This window comes from Thunnus maccoyii, chromosome 8 (assembly GCF_910596095.1).
Source record: "Thunnus maccoyii chromosome 8, fThuMac1.1, whole genome shotgun sequence".
Classification (NCBI taxonomy): Eukaryota; Metazoa; Chordata; class Actinopteri; order Scombriformes; family Scombridae; genus Thunnus; species Thunnus maccoyii.
Window position 1 is genome coordinate 9656861 of NC_056540.1, and position 18269 is coordinate 9675129.

General features: G+C 41.6%; 1 protein-coding gene across 22 annotated transcripts in view; it reads right to left on the minus strand.

Moving 5' to 3' along the window:
- The window catches only part of tenm1 (teneurin transmembrane protein 1), a 233099-nt gene that overhangs the window by 145561 nt on the left and 69269 nt on the right, over window positions 1-18269 (minus strand). For all 22 annotated transcript variants that reach the window (XM_042418939.1, XM_042418937.1, XM_042418938.1 and 19 more), the window contains 2 exons: window positions 4201-4472; window positions 282-608 (listed from right to left, as the gene is read on the minus strand). In XM_042418939.1, the coding sequence (XP_042274873.1) occupies window positions 282-608; window positions 4201-4417 (544 nt within the window). In that variant the 5' untranslated portion in view covers window positions 4418-4472. The remainder of the gene's footprint in view (window positions 1-281; window positions 609-4200; window positions 4473-18269) is intronic.

Consider the following 18269-nt stretch of genomic DNA (forward strand, 5'->3'; position numbering starts at 1 on the left):
GAAAAGAGTTATAATGTTATATGTTGATTTTCTTTGCATTAATTGGTTAGAATCTTTTTCTCTGTATAATATGACAGTGTGAGTATGTATTGAGAAATACAGTCAGGGAGGAAAAATACAGAAATAGCCTGACTCCAGCACATGCTGCATGCTACTTACATGCACGAAAATGAATCATGAAAGGTGCAAAACATTATCTGCTAAGCTAAAATACTCTATCTCCTCTGGCATTGATGGACAATCCCCGTGTAGAGTAAGAAGAGAGGTTTTTTTCCACTCACCATTGTCAGGCTCAGATTTCCTGTCATGCTCAGTGTCGGTGAGAGAGAGGGCGGAGTTGGCGCGGCTAGTGAGGCAGGAGCTCTGCTCGGACTTCAAGCCGCGCATCCACATGTGCTGCAGGCCGTGAGCGGGAGAGGGGTCCACCTCAGGCTCCGTGTCCACGTCCGAACCCACGCCCAGGGAGTAGCCGCGGCTGTGGACGTGAGCGGCAGGTCCAGAGCACAACGCCTCCTCCTCCTCCTGATGCTGCTGCTGCTGCTGCTGCTGCTGTGGGTGGATGTGGTAGTCTGGGCTCCTCATCTGCCCAGCCTTACAGAAATCTAGATCTAGAGGCGGAGAAATGGGGAGACATGCAGACTGAGATCATGAAGACATAGACCGGTAAAGCCTCTGATACTGGCATGTGTTTTTATTTGCCTCAGCAACTAAGCTGACCAGGTGTTTGTTAGAGAAAGGCATTTACAAGCCAAACACTGAACATCTCCCAAATTATGTCAAGAGACAGGCTGTTATTTGAACAAGCATTTATTAAAAGTTTTGCAGCAGAAGTCCAAATCAAAATGCCACCCTCGATTTTTCTTAACCATTTGCAGCAAGGCTATATCCTGTTCAGACTGCCTGATGTGTGTTACTGAGCTTGAGATGTATTGAACTGCTGCTCAAACAGAGCACTGATCTCATCTATATTCTCCTTGGTGGGGTGAAGAGATCAGATAAAGATCAAACCTTATTAATATTGACTCAGACTGAGGGAAAAATTGAGCCTCATATGCTTTCAGGTATTAGAACGCCCTCCAATCCCAAGCATCAACCTGTTATCTGAGAACATCAGATATACTGTGTTAGTCCTCTGGTTACACTTCAATTCAATTCAATTCAATTGAGCTCTACTTTTTTTTTTCTCTATAGGCAGTTGAGTAAATTTTCTTCCTTGCCAGCTGAGTTTTTCTATTTAGAATGTATAAGTGGAAGTGATGGAACTGATGTAATTTTAAAAAATCAAGGCATAAATTGAAATCTATACAGGTTCTACAGTAGCCTGGTACCATAGAGACTCTACTGAATACCGAGAATTCAAGACTTCCTCCTTTTCTCACTTAGTGCAGTTAATATGTGTGTTAGGTCAGGTCCTCTGAACAAGAACTGCAGTGTTTCAATAAAAGCCACAGTCCTGTTGACCACTCCATTGACCAGCGATGTGTCCTGCTGTGCCTGTTTGATGGGGTCAAGACCAACTGTGGCTCACACCACTGTTCTTCTGGAATTAAACCGGCGCAAGATTGGTCACTACTGCCCACTACTGTTTAGCTCAAATTGGCTACAATAGGGCAATTCAAGAGAAAATAGGTTATTTCCTCCTAGCAAAGAAAGAGGATCAACGGGAAACTGAAAAGTCTAGCCATTTTGTTTTGAAACACATTTATAACACATGAAGAGAAGAGCGAGGAGATGTTTGCTGGTGATTAGAAGGAAAATAATATTTTTGAATGACTTCCCATTTTCTGCTATTACAGTCAGTTGCCCTTGACTTACTTCAGCAAAAAATTGACTTTATAATATAAGTACTTTCACACAGCGTTCTAAGTACTTGTCATACGCAAAAATCAAAATGTCAGCTAAAACAGTCTGGGTCATAATGTAATTGAAGATAAACACATCTATTTTTTGTTTCCACTGCGGATGCAGGGGACATGTCCTGCTCACTTTTTCAAAATCCTGTAAGAATTCAGTTTGAATTACTCACTAAAGTCTCTCTAAAAAGCATCACCTTGCCGTCCAGCTGCCATAATCCAGATGTGAGAAGCTCTGAGATGGTACTAAAGTTGATGCACTCATCTGAGTCACCTTTAATTAATACTGTACAGCAATAAGCATTTTGACCAACAGTGAGGTAGCGTAATGTGGACGATTTTTGCCCTGGGTTTTGTCTCTCAGGCTACATGCTTAGTCTACAGTACACAGCCAGAGAGAAAGAGGTGCAGCCACAATTCTGAGCTGAGAAAGGTACTTCCACATTCTCTGTATGTTTTTCACTAAAAAAAATCATTTATTTTATATTTGATTTAGTACTTATATTCTCCTAAAAAGACACTGGAAAGGAACATTAATCAAAGATAAGCAAGTGCAAGGCAGTGCTCATTTTAGCAAAGATGCAAATGTAAGATTATACACCAATGAAACATAATTTGAATAACATAATGTAATTTTTCAGACTTTGGAATGCATGATGATCAATTTCACCATAAAGTGTTATGAACTACATTGATATAAATGTATATAAATGCAGGAAATAGCATTCACATAGTTTCAGTTTTTGATGCCCCCCCCCCCCCCTCCCCAACTGCTCCAAACATACACTCGATATTTATTTTATTTTATGCATTTAAGTGATAAAAGACCCACAAATAAGCATTTACATGATATCTTTTCATAATGATGCATTCATTTATACTCAGATCCTGTTAACCTTAACCCTAACCCAACATTTATACTGTAATTAATTTCTGGTTTTGTAAACACAGCGTTGAAAACCTTGAATGAACTACACTGAGTTTAAATTATTTTATTCAGCTGTCTTCAGTACTGATGAAGGGTCACTGAGCTATAGATACAGCCATGACACTAATATAAAGAGTATAAATCCAATATAGAGAATATAGATATATCTCTGAAAAGAGGTGATGTAGAATTAAATGGACAGAGAAAAATGTGTGACATTAGGGAAAATAAACAGATAGGAGATAGGAGGGAAGGAGGGGAAAAGAAAGGAGGAGATGGTGAGATGCAGAGGTTTAAAAGATAAAGGAAATTATAAAGAACATGGGCTGGGAATTAGAGGAGAAATGAACTGGCTGATCTTTGTCAGGAACACGGTAATCCATTAAAAACATCACTAGAGGCGATGTCCCCTCTTAACAGTTGGTAACTTAGGTAGGGTATACTATATATAACTCTGTAGCCCAAAGATGAACAGATGTGCTTCGCAGAACCGGCTGCCATTGACATTTCAAAGGCTGCTTTGGGGGGTCTTTTGCACCTTACCATATGACAGCGATGGCAGGGGATGTTGTTTGTTATGGAAACAGAAAGGCAGAATAATTGTTGAAAAAGGCAAATTCTCTTTGACACTGCAATGTTCAGGAGGACACAGTAGCAACACGATGATGACTGATGGCCATTGATGGGTTGCTGTATGGCGAACAATACGACAAAATCCATAGCAGGTGGCATTCAAACCATGAAATCCCCGGAGCGGCCTGCTTGTCAGGACTTGTAACTGTTATGAATGGTTAATGTTGCTTGTTAGCATAGTGGTTAGGTCTTGCAGAGTAGCAGGAGGTTGGGGTGAAGGAAAGAGTATCTATTGATCACTATGAACCCTGCACAGCGGCGTTCTCCTGATGAGGTGCAGCTTCTCTCTTAACACCACACATGACCTGCATAAAGGCCATCCATCACAGCACGCACTGGCCCATTTCTCCTCCTGTCACCGGCAGGGGAGAATTTTTCGGTGTGTATGTGTCAACGTGCCTTTGCATGTGTGCCTATGTCCCACCGTGTCTGTATCTGTGAGTGTGTGTGTAATGAAGGGTGGTGTTCCACCCCAGGTGAGGCCAGAGAGGTTTGGGGTTGACCTAGTTTAGCTGTGGGAGAGAAATATCACCTCCGTGGAGAAGAGGTAATTGGCTGCCTCCGACTGTCCTTCTGGCTCATTGTGGACTGTAATAGGTAATTCACATAGGCCCTCTTAAAGACCTCTGCGAGTGTGTGTGTGTGTCTGGCTCCAGTATATGTATGTCTTTTTGTGCCAGTATCCATTTGAGTCCACATGCAGCATCTGTGTAACAGTGGATGTATATTTTTAGGTAAATACATCTTGCCAAAGCATGCCCTGAGCATGCACACACTGCGTGATACCTGGCTGGGGTTGGCTGTAGTTGCTTTGTCTTTCCCGGTGTGAACCAAGGGTGAGGCGTAGCTCGTGTGTGTAGTCAGGCAGGGTTTCGCGTGAGGTGTAGGAGCGGTGGTGGGCGCGGCCGTCCTCGCTCTCGTCAGACGAACTGGTGTACGACATCTCCATTTCATGGCGCCCCTTCGACAACGGCTGGTAGGGTTTACTGTCCATCTCCTCCATGGCTTGTAGGGTTCCGCTTAGTCACTCAGCACAGCCACAGCACAGAGCACAGACTCTACAGGCAGGAGAGGTGAGAAAAATGGCGGGAAAGCGGGAAAGGGAGGAAGGGAGAATGCAAAGGACAGTAAGGAGGAAGAAGGGTGGGCCGGTGGAGGAAAATGAAAGGGAACAAGGGAGTGAACAGACAGAGTAGAGGAGAAAAATAGCACAAGAAGTGTGTTATTGAACACAGCGGAACAATATTGCAACATCTGCTCATTCCAATTACAGCGGGCATTCATAAACAGTTTTTGGCTTCTTTAATATTTCACACCAAAGGCTAGTTCCAAATCAATACACTCAGAGGGGACCGCCATGGTGGCCATTATGTCCGGATGTGTTTGAAGAGAAATTGGCCAAAATCAAGCGCAGCGTTCTGTTCTGTCAGTTGTGGTTTCTGTTTTCTCCAGCTATTGTAAGCTTTATCTCTCTTTTACAGACAACCATTGACAAGTTCTGGATAAATCAACAAATTTGTAGCTGAGACCCATGTCTGTCACTTTCATTAAACACTGTGACTCACCAGATTCCAAAGTAATGATGAAACACTATTAGACACCAGTCTTTACAGTGTCATTGTCCTCTCAAATTGAGTAATGATAAATCAGCTCTTTCTGTTCTATTCAGCTCAGATTCCCTTGTTCTTCCCTCAACCACATCAAAATCTACTTCTGATAACGTCCGGCGCAATATGCTTATACCGCCATAACTAATGATTGATTGGGACAACGATTAGAGCACAGAAGAAGTGATTAGAAAATACTTCATTCATATTAGTTCTCTTTCACTGTGCCCTGCCTGAGGCCTTTCCAGCCTATTTCCTGCAGATATAAAGCTTCTAAATGGAGCTTGAGAGGGTCATTGCTCATAGAGACAAAGTGCTATGGTATTGACCTCTTCAGGGAGTCCTGTAGTCCATATATCAAAGCCATTAGAGCGTGCCTGCTCAATACCTCAGAGATCTGCAGCACAGGGTGATCACCACTAGTCTGATACAAGTTTACAGCTGACCTTTCTACCACTGCAGTAATGCTTTTATTCCACCTGAAAGACTCCTTCCCCTGGCCTCACGCTCACCCTCCTCATTCCCCACATGCATGCACATGCACACACGCACGAGTTTGCATGCACACGTGCACACACAGACCGCCTGCTGACCCCTGACAGCAAAGAGCCAAAAAACGGGTCGCTCGCACGTTCATCCCACTCTCACCCTCACCCACCCCACCCCTCCCTCCCCTCCCCCCGGAGACATTATCATAGCGCAGATGATCTGTAAAAGCTCTACACTTGTCTTCCATCTTGTTCCTTTGTTTTCTCTTTAATGATAACACAAAGCATAACAATGCCTTTAAAATACACGACCGCATATTGCGTCCAATTATCTTAGCCATACTGTAGTATACAGTAAGCTCTTACGACTCTCTCACACACACACACACATACACACACACACTTGTGATTCCCTGCAATCACGATGCCTTTCATTTTGATTGGCAGGAGTTATTGCAAGGAATCAAAGCCCGCTATTATCTCAGCTGCCCTGTCAGAAAGGGATTGACTGGTGTCACCTTCTCTCTGGTACAGCGAGGAGCGAGTATACATTACCCTGTGAGCTCTGAGCTTGCTGCAGGCACTGACTGCTGTCTGTCTCCACAGAGGCCTCTCTGTCCCGTTTTATGTCTGTCACACACTTACACGCAAGAATGAAAGCATGCAATCCTGCATACGGGTGCACCATCTTGTTCCCTCATCATGTCTGCACACGTACATACACACATAAACATACACACAAGCACGCATGAAGACCGTTTAGCGAACATTTTGCTCAGTACATGTAGTCCTGCTTGTATATTGACGTGTACAATGTAAAATGCACACTTCACCTTCACATCTTGGTTAATCCCCTTCACTCTTTCACTCCTCTTTCACCATCCATCTTTTCTGTACCGGTCTGACTCTGCTCTCCGCCTTCCCTCTTATCCTCGTTCTTCCTCCCCTACCTTACACGCTTTCCACCCTCCATCTCGTCCTCAGAGGCCCCTGCATTTAGAGAAGTAAGCCTGCTGGCGGGGGTTATTCCAGCTAATTCTAGCCCACAGTGGGGTGCCCATTAGGGGGGCTGATTCTTGGTTTTGATGTCAAAACCTGGAGGTTGTTTCCTAGAGCCAAGCTCACTTCAAACAAGACACATGGGCGTTCTGTAGGACAAGACAGAATGTGCCACCTGAGCACAACACCACACTTGATTTGGAATTGAGGAACAACCACCTCGGGGCGTAGGAGGCACCAGAGTTTCACTATGAGTAACTATTCATAGAAAACAGACAAGGGCAGTCCTGGAAAGGTCTGAGGATATTGAAATAATTAGCACCATGCTGGAGTAAATTTTTAATATCAGAATCTTCAAAACCTTCACTACAAGATTTGTATCATAGCTCTCATGATTTTTTTATGTACATGTAGAGCAACGGACTACACGGTGCACTGAGGGATCCCCTTAGTGAAGCTGCCTAACTAAGTGCTTCGCTGATTGCATCAGTATACTGCCAGCAACTGACAACTGATCTTAATTATCTTCATGCACGTATAGCCCCAGTGTAAATGAAAGGGACTAAAACAGGTTAGTTCCTAATATAGTTGGAATAAATAGTTAAACAGTTCTAAACAATACTGAGGTCAAACAGTGGGGTAAACTAAATAAAAAAAAACACAGATTGTGCCTATAGTTTCAGGCCGTAGGTAAAGAAGCGGAGTTAGAAAAAAAACGGAGGAGAGATGCAAAGAAGAGAGAGAAACACAGAGTGGGAGAAACGTTGAGAAACTCTTGGGTAGATCGCCTGGTGAATGTTTAAGTAAACAGCAGAAAGCTGTAGCTGTAGACTATAATGGGCATGTCTTGCACGATCACAGTTGATTTGGACAAATGTTTTATGCGAGTGTGTCTGCGCTAAGCTTAAGTTAGTGAGTCGCTACCTAAGAGGATGCCATTGTTGACCAGAAAGGACTGTTTGCGTGCTTCCTGACAAGGATTCCACCTCTGCTGCCGTGTGGTTTCATTTCTCAGACCACAAACTGTTTCTCCAGGACTGATGCTGAACTGTGAGTTGGGATTTCTGTGTCTTTGCTCTGCTGAGGATAAGGATTCTGAGAGCCAAGCACAGGCCTGCAACTTTTTATTTTTATTTTTGTTTTTACGTGTGTGTGAGTGTGAGTGTGTGTGTGCTGTGGGCCCACTGTGGTGTTTAGAGTCTAGTCAAGTATTTGATCTGAGTCTGCGGTAGAGAAATGGTGCTAAAAGGAGGAGAAATAGGGATTCAAAGAAATCTGAGGGGATTTAAGTTTTGTGTTGTAATATTTTGATTTAAGCCAAGTTCTGCATATTTTTTCAGGTAATTAATTGATTTGCTAGTTTTGGTAAAGATAATTTTGTTTAGTATTATTTGAAATGTGACTATTTGTTATTTTAAACGGGTCTAAATTGTGTTATTTGTGTTTTTGTTTCCTTTCAACTAAATAGGTGAATATTATTTGTACATTCCAAAAAGCAGCCAGTAAACTGTTTAAAATACAGCACAGTCAGTGTGAATAGATCTACTGCTAAGTTCGATAGTTTCTTTGTTTATTATTAGGGTATTAACAGGTAAACTTTCATGGTAGCTACCTTAGGAAACTGAACCCAAACGCCCCATCATTCCAGTCTACAGTTAGTTATAGCAGCTTAAGCATAATATAGAGTGTCATGGTGCAACACATATATGCAAAATTCATGGACTTCAATTATTAATGCATACCAACCTACTCTATTAACCACAGTACACTACTGTATGTCTACTCAATAGAATATTAATTTATTAAACAGAAAATAAAGTATTGCTGTAAAGACAAAGTTGGAGATTGAGATGCATCTCGTGTGGGTTTGTGTGCACTACTAATGGAATAACAGAGAAAATATGCAGTGACAGTGTATGTATATGTTACTGCATGATTTTATTTCCAATTTAATGCTAATCTATAATTCATCAGAGTGTAATGAACTCTTCACCACTTGGTTTAAAATTAATACAAAGTGACAACGCTGAGTGAAACACATGCCTCACATTACATTGTTGCCCCCCTCCTCCTCCTCCCCTCATCTACTGCTAACCCGTTTCTTTCTGTCTTTTTATCACTCGCTCTCTCTCTCTCTCTCTAACATACACACAACACATACAACCATGCGGGAGTGATAATCCATCACTACACAGTTGCAATAATAACTAATGGGACCCTTCACCCACTTGATCCCCTCCTATCCATCCATTTACTCAAACAGTGCAACCATAGACCAGTGGGCTGTTTTCACAAATCTGCTTAGAGAAGTGATAGAGGCTCAAATACACAGTTGCTTTTAAACAGGATTTACGCTCCAAGCCATCTCCAGAGGGGCGGGGTCCCTAAGATGTCCGACAACAACAACAAAAACGCAAGCAGCAACGGCGGAGATTGTCATGTGTAAAGGCAAGGACCATGAGGACGAGTCAAAACCGATTTACACTTTCCAATCTCAAATGAATGTGCTGAAATCACGACGAACAGGAAGAGAGGGCATGCAAAATGGAAAAAAAAGAGAGAGAGAGAGAGATACAGAGAGAGGATTGGGGCCAGGCAGAGGCAGAGAAATTGAGTTTCACATTGGTAAATAAACAAGGAGGATGGGGAGAGCAGAGTGCCATCCAACAATATTAGCTCCTCAGATTATTGATACAGCATAGTTCCAGGATTACAAATACATTTCCACCATGCAGAGAAGGTCTTATTTTCATAACAGCCTGGAGACCCCCAGTGAGTAGGGAGCTACTTTCTTTGTTAGCTTTGGCCTTTGCACATTTCCATGAAGCTTGTTTGCACAGAGACGAGCTAATCCCGCTCGCTAAACAGGCCTCGCAAGCCGCAGGAATGACGATGAGAAACCTTGAAAAATATATTCATACTAAAGCATAAAACTTTAACTCGTCGCCGCAGATGCTCTCCGAAGTGAAGTCGTGACAATCCCGGTGTTGTTTGCAGGTTCTCATTTTGTCTGCCATTACAATGGCTTAATCATCAGAAGGAATCGAGATGCAGTCTGTAGCAGCAAATGCAGATCCAGGTTACAGGTCCTACGAGAGTAAACAGTGAGCTGTCAGAGAGAGACGCCTCTCCTGGAGTGAGGGTGTGTGTGTTTGTGGGAAGATGGTGGGATAGAGCTTAAAGAGATATCTGTTCCATTCGTTAGCACCACCATGGCTCCTGAGGCATATGACAGGGACACCTCAGACGAGAGACCCTGAAGGACCCACAGGACCCTGTTATACCTAAACCACCTGAAACACAACAAAACAATGCACCGCCCACTGGGAGCCCTCGGCACCTGGCAAGAGGCAGGAGAGGAGGGATGAATGGAGAATGAGGATAAAAAAGAATGATGGAGAGATTTCACAGTAAAAATGGGGAGAACTGAACGATAGAGAGATTGCCAAGTGAGACGTGGAGTGATAGAAGGTTTTAATTAGTGGATAAGGGCTCGCTATCTGTGGGCGGCAGCACTCTCGTCACGTAGTTGTGCTTTCATAGCTGACCAACCCTGAAATCTCTTGCTGCTAATGCCGAGTTTACCAGCAGAACCCATACTGTAGTGTATACACACACACTCGCGCACACACCGGCACACACACCACTAGACCTCATCATACATACAGTACAGTAATCCTGATATGATACAAAGATGAAACACATACTAACACACACTCAATGCCCCTGCACCCACGCACACTTATAGCATTCACACTGACAAACAACACACTTGAACACCCACACGCCATAGAGAAAGAGAAAAGGCCAGTAAAGATTGTATTGTGTGAACCCCCTGCTCGTGGTTTTTCTGCACCGCCTTAACCATTCAGCCACCAGAGTGCTGCCTACCTCCATTATCCCTCACACAGTAACACCCAAGGTTAATGCATGTATGTACAAAGCGAGTCATTTACGTGACACAGCAGCGCCGGCAAGCTCGAATGTGTGCCCACTAGCGTCGGAATGAGAGCGTGACCAAGAAGTGGTGGAAATCAGTGCGTGTGTGTGTGTGTGTGTGTCCAGGTCCACTCGCAGAGCAGATCAGTTCTTGTCAGAAGCTGTCAGGAGCCAGGAAACCATCCTGGACCATTTGACTATTTATAGTGTACATGGGTCAGATCTCACATCGGCACTGCATTCCTGAGCAGCGTGGAGAAATCCATAAGGTCTTACACTATTCATGCCCTCTGAATGTGGCCTAGAGCGAGGAAGTAGCTGCTTTAACTTTTCAAAGACCGTTTTTATATCTTGACTACAGTTAAAACTTTTCTTTCTTTTAGATCTTGACTAAGGTATAACTTTTTTTTCCCCACTGCTTCTTAACAGACTACCAGTTTCTTTTCATGATATCCACTTCTACTCTCTCTCTCTCTCTGATCTAAAGCCCGCTGCTGATTCCCCAGAAGACCAGGGAGCAAACAAAAAACACAAACAGGCGAGAATACGCAACAGCACAATTGCCCCCTACGCGCATTCACATGCACAACAACACATTAACTCACAAGGACACACAGACATTTGACCACAAATGCACAGACACACACGAGGAGCAAGAGACACCACCCAAAACCACTTAATCAATATTCCTGACAAGGCAAAGCCTTATTCAACACATTTGATATTCCTCCTCTCTCGCAAGATAAATACATGTCACTGTCCTCCTAGAAGGACTAAAAGGCTGTTCACACTAACTCGCTTTGCAAATAAAGCATTACATCAAGACTGACAACCTCCTAAGCTCTCTGCATCAGCCACTTCTTGGTAAAAAGCCTCTTTCAATAATGCATTTGACCACTAAAACCTCCAACACCCAAAGAAAAGCAAAGTGGCAGCATTATAGATGCAGAATTAATTGATAAATCAATGCCTTTGATTCCAGAAATTGGATTTGGTGATTAGACAGTATTTCCTGCGCACCTCCTTTATGAAGTTGTTGATTACAGAGAAATGAGTGAGTAAAGAGCATTATCCCTGCAGAGGAGTAACTGAAAAGATCTACTAGCTACTGAGCAGCATTACAGATTGATTTCTGAATGCTAAGTGGGCTAATCTTCCATCTACATGTTACATTGCGATGCTTGTCATTTGGAAAACCCAGGCAGTACGTGGGAGTAGAAGGATTTTTGTGATGTTCCCAATCCAGTCCAGTCCAGAGCGCTCCCTGTGGCTTCTCTTTCTCCTCAGATCTGTTCTCAGCCCTCACCTCCTCTGTGATTCTCCTGGCCTCTTGCAGGCTCAGGACATGTGGTGGATTGAAGTTCATGCGCATGCCAGTTCAATAATTTAAGGTTCATGCAGATATCATTTCAATAAATTAAAGGTTAACATGTATTGTTAATTTTTGGAATTAATAGTGCAGTTTTAAAATTATTAGAAAACTTCAAAAATTCATGTGAGGAATTCATTAGTAGAATTAAACCAACAGGAGTAATGCAGTAAGAGAAAAGAAGGGAAAATGTCCTGAATAAAAATTTAAGCCGATGAAAAACAGTAAAATAGTCTGAGATCTAAACCGAGGGAAGCCTCTAAATCTGCCGAGAAGATGACGGGCAATTTGTCCTCAGTGATTGACTGCTTATCTCTGTAAAAGTCCAGAAGAGGGAGCTCTTGTCCCGGCTGCGTCATTCTCCATAAAGATACCAGAGAGTGAACATCGTGAACACTATCTTTATTGACTCTCTCCCTTTTCAGGCACAAAAAACACGTTAAAGTTGCCAACATGTGTCGAATAAGTTGGTAAATGCTTTGGGTTCGGTTTAACATGTTAGCAACTGCTACGGATTAGCTACAGATAGTTAGCAATGGCGGCACAACATGTTTTCAGTATAACTACATTAAGTGGAAACACTGTGTGAGCCACAGGTTTTGGGTGAAAGTTAATCTGGGATCAGAGGAAGTTATCATGGCACAGAGACATTTCATATTGCTTAATATTGAGCATTGGATTGTGGGTTCAGGCTATAACCAGGAATAGACATGTCTGCTAGTTGGATTGTGAATGTACATGTGAACAGTGTTATGGGAATGTTTGCTGAAATTTACCGCTGTAACCTACTGGTTGTTACTAAAATAGCTACTTGAAAGAGGTACTTATTTTTATGTATTTTGGACTAAGTTGTTATACAAAAATGTTATTTAAGACTTATGCGTAGGAGGTGAAGTTGCAGCCATGTCTGCCAGACTAAAGGGGAAGTTTAACAGAATCATTTAGCTGTGAGAGTTCATTCTGTATATTCTCATCTGTATATTGTTTGTTTACTGGTGACAGCACGATTAGATTTATAGGTCTGTTCAAAAATACACATTTTGTGTATAAAGCACCTTGAAGGAAGTTGAGATGATTTATGTTGGACTGCAACTGAAATGGAAGGTAATGGTAATAGACAACTATTGTGAAAATGATTATGGCTATACTATTAATATGTTTTCTTCTTTGTCAACAAAAGTTTGAAGTATTCACCATAAAGACGCCAGAGAGTGAACATCGTGAGCACCATCTTTATTGATTTTCTCGCTTTTCAGGTTATAACAAACACAGGCAGAACTCAGCAGCCTTGCACAGGAAAATGCTCCCTAACAAAAAGAGGAGCGGCTCAACAAAGGCCACAAGACTCAGCTGGGAGCGAACCGTGGTCCAGGTAGTGCTCTTTTGTGAGTCGATGAGACAGAAATGTGTGTGGGCTGAATACATTCATCCATATGCCTGTTCGGTGTAAAGAAACCATAAATGCACCTCAAGGTTATAGCATACGGTTTGGTTATCCACGCTCTCAGACAGACATGGGAATTCAACCCACCAAGTACAGTATGAATGCCAGGTTGTTAGAAATCTAAGTGATGTTTTCTGCCCTGAATCCCCCTATGTGTGTGTCACAGTTTTACTAGATAACAAATCATTTAAGCTTGAAATCAATAGCACATACTGTAAAATGTAGTCATTTTAAGCAAATTTTCTATTCAATACCATATACTGTGCTTTGTTTTTCATTTATCCCACATCTTATTTCCCATTTGCAGCCTTTTCTCTCTAAATATTTGCTAGGCAAAACTACATCAGGCATGTTCCCTAAAAATTTGCATTTCTCATTTTGTTGCTTGTCAGATGAATCATTGTGCCTTCTGAGCACATTTAAGAGAACAACATAAGAATTTTACAAACAATTCCTTTTCTAGGCACATCGGGTCGGGATGACATGCAGTGCATGCTGTAAAATGTGGGATTTCAGGATTATTACATCTGGAGACAACATGCATTAGGTCTGCTTTACTTGAAAAAAATGGCTGTACACTGCTGCCATGATTTTCTTGGAGTAGATATCGGCTTTTTGCTCGAATCACTTTTCTTTGTGCAGTTTGGCTTGGCGTTCTGGCAGAGAATACGTGTCTCTGCAGTCAGAAGTCAATTTGGGTGATGATACACATACTTGAAATACATCCCAGAGTTCATGGTGGATCAAGACTCATTCTGAAATTAAACCTGAACAACAAAACAACTCCCGCTTTGCAACATGCTGAAAAACATATTGAACTCAATTGTACAGTACAGTACAGTACAGTACTGTATTGTATTGTATAAAACATGGCTTCCAACAGAGATGCATCAAGCACCGTTTTGGAGCTATTCATCTTTTCTATGGGTTAATAATTCATGATCATCTAGAAAGTAGAGCCATGAATATTACTGATGATACACATGAGGCTATTTACCAGTCAGCAGGAAATAGATGAACTCGTTTAAAAGAGAGATGTACAGTATACCGTCAACATGTTTTATGTTGCTAAATAAATCACTTCATAGGCATGCAACAAAACTGCATATGCAACTTATACATATTGAGATATTATTCATGTTCTTGAGGTAAAAATAGGAGCACAATGTGATGTTGATGTTTCATTGTGTTCTGCTGTGTTGCGGGTGTTTGGTCAACCCACTCTCAGATCAATCACTGTGTTACAGTTGCTATAAGAAACGGTAGTTGTTGTCTTCGGATTGATCATGCCAAAGTTTTTCTGAATATTTCATAGATCTGATTTTGATGGAATCCTTCCCTGATAATCTTCCCGTATTGATTAGACCGAAGGTGAAATGCTGCCGTACGTCTCGTCAGCCGTCAGTAAAAGCTGGCTGACTCCCTTTTGTCCTTTGTGTCAACAAAAGCGGGATAAAATCAACGCAAATATAATGGATTTTTACTTAATTATTTCGATGCCAACACCGAGATGCGCATGCTGAAGTGAAGGACAATTTATGTGGTAATAAATTGGGGAAGAAACAAAAATTGATTTTTCTTCTTCTAAAGTTGTCCACTGACTTGATTAATAAAAATTTCACGGTGAGAAATGAGTCCCTGTAGGTGTGCAACGGCTTTCTGTGAGAGTGTGTGTGTGTGTTTGTGTTTAATGTGAGTGATAGCGTGCCAAGAGTGTGTGTTTGTGTGTGTGTGTGTGTATTGTACTGCATGTGTGTGAGCCTGCTTAAATATTATATGCATATAGTTTTGTGTATGTGCAAATTTTGTGTTCACATACAGTACAGGAGGCGGACAAAATAAAATGGACACCCATACAATTACACAATCCTGCAGAAGACGCTTCAAATAACAACAACCTTCCACAAAGCATATTGTAGAATGTTTACAGAGGAGGTGGTGGACTAGATAAAAGAAACGCCTCGCAACATGACACAATCCAGTGCAACACAAGTGAAGTTCTCAAAAATTACCGCACACTTCAATCGACATCATGCTGACAGCTCTTCGGTCTCAGCCCTCCAGCTAGGTGTGTTCCATCAGCACTCCTCTTCACACACACACACACACACACACACACACACACACACACACACACACACACTCCTCTTGACAAATTAATCTCATATTTTACAGAGAGGTAGAGTGGGCTTGACCAATAAGCCTCTCGTGGTTCTGATCCTTCAGTCTTCAGAATTTAAAGGGTGGTGGTGGTGGTGGTGGTGGTGGGTGGGGGGGAGATGAAGGTGGAGGAGTGTGAAGAGAGGCTGTGATTGCATTTTCACAATACAAATCACACATAACCCCCTGCATCTTATTTAACTGAATATAGTTCCTGACTCTTGCCTATAGCCCAATGGAGGAAGACAAGAGAGAATAGTGAGTTGAAGATGCCAGATGAGACATAGCCAAATACTTAAAAGAAGAATGCCTGAGGTATATACTGTTTGTGTGTGTGTGTGTGTGTCTGCAGCACTCATGACTGAAGGTGATTTTGGTTTTGATACTATTTCTGTCTTTTTCTCTGTTGCTGTTGGCCTTGCTTTTGGTTTCAACACTAAAATAAACACTATTTGGATTAGAGCTGTCAATTGATTAAAAAAACAAAACAAACTAATTAATCACACAATTTGCTGTGATTAATCGTGATGAATCGCTTTTTTCCTTCTTAATATTGAAGGCTGTAATAATGGATATTAAAATGCAAAATCACAGAATTAATGCAGAATCAACACCGAAGAAGTATATTTAAATTCATTGTTTAATAGCAACAGATTCTCTCCTGTGAACTACAAATATCCAATAAATCCATCAAGAACATTGACTGTCAGCTTGACATTTTTCTTATATGCATAACAGAAATAATAACAAAACCCAGGCTTTTAAAGTGCTAGCTGAATTCCAAAACCATCAAGGCCATTAAAATTAAATATCAGCTTAGAAGGCAATAATTTCTTATATGCACTAATATAAATGATAATTAACAACAATAAATGTGTTCCATGTTCAAGTACCAGCTGAATTTCAACAAGATCCACAACAGTCTATGAAAATATGAAAAAGATTCTGATTCACATGGAAGACACACAGAGAGAGAGAGAGAGAGAGAGAGAGAGAGTTCAAAGGGACCCTTTTCCCTCACCAAAATGCAGCCTAACCTTGGAGCATTATTTACTTCCAGACAAGCTATCATGACATGGTTGGTACAAATAGATAACTCTACTAGGTCGTCTACTTTCATATGACACTAGAATCTTCTTCAAAAAACGGAGCCTTTTACAGCCTCTGAAAAACATTAATATGTTAATTGTTTTTAATGCGTTAAATATTTCAAATTAATTCAAAAATTAATTTTGACAGCACTAATTTGGGCACTTTATCATAGAGAGGGGGGAAAAAAAAACAAAATAGACTTGCATAGTTTTCACAAAAAGCTTGCTGATAGGAAAATATTTTTATCCATGAGGTTCTACTGAGTGAAAGAAAAGATAAGAGCAAGCAAAGAGGAGACATTTTGGTCTGAGACTGTCATGTTCATAAATGGAGTCTGATGTAAACCTAAAACGTAATATTTCAAACACAGAATACTGTTGTATTAAATTGGTGCCAATCAGTGAAATAATGACCATGTGTTAGAATGAAGATTATCATATTCACTGTTGATTATCAGCAAATGCTTTAATGCACTTAGCACAGCAAAGAATGCCTTGCTGTGCTAAGTGCATTAACTGTGAACACAGCTGTAAACACTACCATATTTTTATGGAAGAGATTTTTATAGGGTAATTTGGCGATGCTATATTGCTTTTGTATTTCACTTTTTTTTTTTTTTAATCACAGTGCTGGTAATTTCCTTTCTGCAGAGTCCAACCATAGCTGAATGAATAGAGGAAACGCTAATTAGCACTGCAGGATTTGTTAAACAATTCCTCTTGAGGATGGAGCAGCATTGCAGCAAGAAGGTAAATATTTGAAGATGTACAATGGTTACATCTCTAAGTGTTTGTGTGTGCAAGTCTAGTGGTCCAGCGGCCTGATTACACCGACTGGTACGTCTTCTTTTACTTTAAAATTATCAGCAGGGTGGCGAGCACTCTGACACATTTTATGCTCTTCCAGCAATTACATTCTTACCATATGATGGACATGTGGAGAAGGAAGGAGAGAGTGAGGGGGGATAAAAAGTCCCACTGGGCCTCATATTGCCTGCGAGCTTCAACTCTGACTGCAGCACTAAGTGTTGTACTCAATATAATAAACAACCTCTGATGCCTTTCTCGTTGTCCTCTCGCTAATTCACGACCCTCGATTTTATTAAGGAAATTTAGATTTGCAGCGAACTTGTGGGGCAGCGAGGGAAGTGTGCGAGTGTGTGATTCCATGGGAGAAGGGAGCATTACAGTGCCAGGGGCTCCTGCATTCCTGGAATGAAAATTCATAAATAATGCAGGGCTGGATAACAAAAAGAACTCCCCCGCTGTCTCGCACAGTACTGCACTATCCAAAGGCCATGCAATATCACTCAAATCTCAGAAAAAAAAAAAAAAAACACAAATTATTAGACGCAAGTGAAGACTTTTTTGTTAGTGGTTTCTTGACTCAGGACAATAGGATCTGCTGACAGTCGAGGCAAAGCGCCAGTATCCTAACAATCGGCACTCCAGGCCTAAATCGTCAGGAAGTTGCACTGAAATAATGATGGGACTCCAAGCCAAGCAGCTGAGCGGCTTCTTTGGATCTCCAAAACGCCATATGCACAACCGGCTGAACAACAACAACTCTGAAAATTAAAAAGTGAGTGTGGAACAGCTGAAAGAGATAATTAATATAGCAGCACCGCTGATCATTAACTGCTGCTGTGGATGGAGCAACCACAGTGTGTTGGCTCAAGTTGAAACGTAAAATCCTAAATATCTAACTGATTGATTAGTCATGTGGTTGGTTGGTTGACTGACAGAAATGTCAATGCC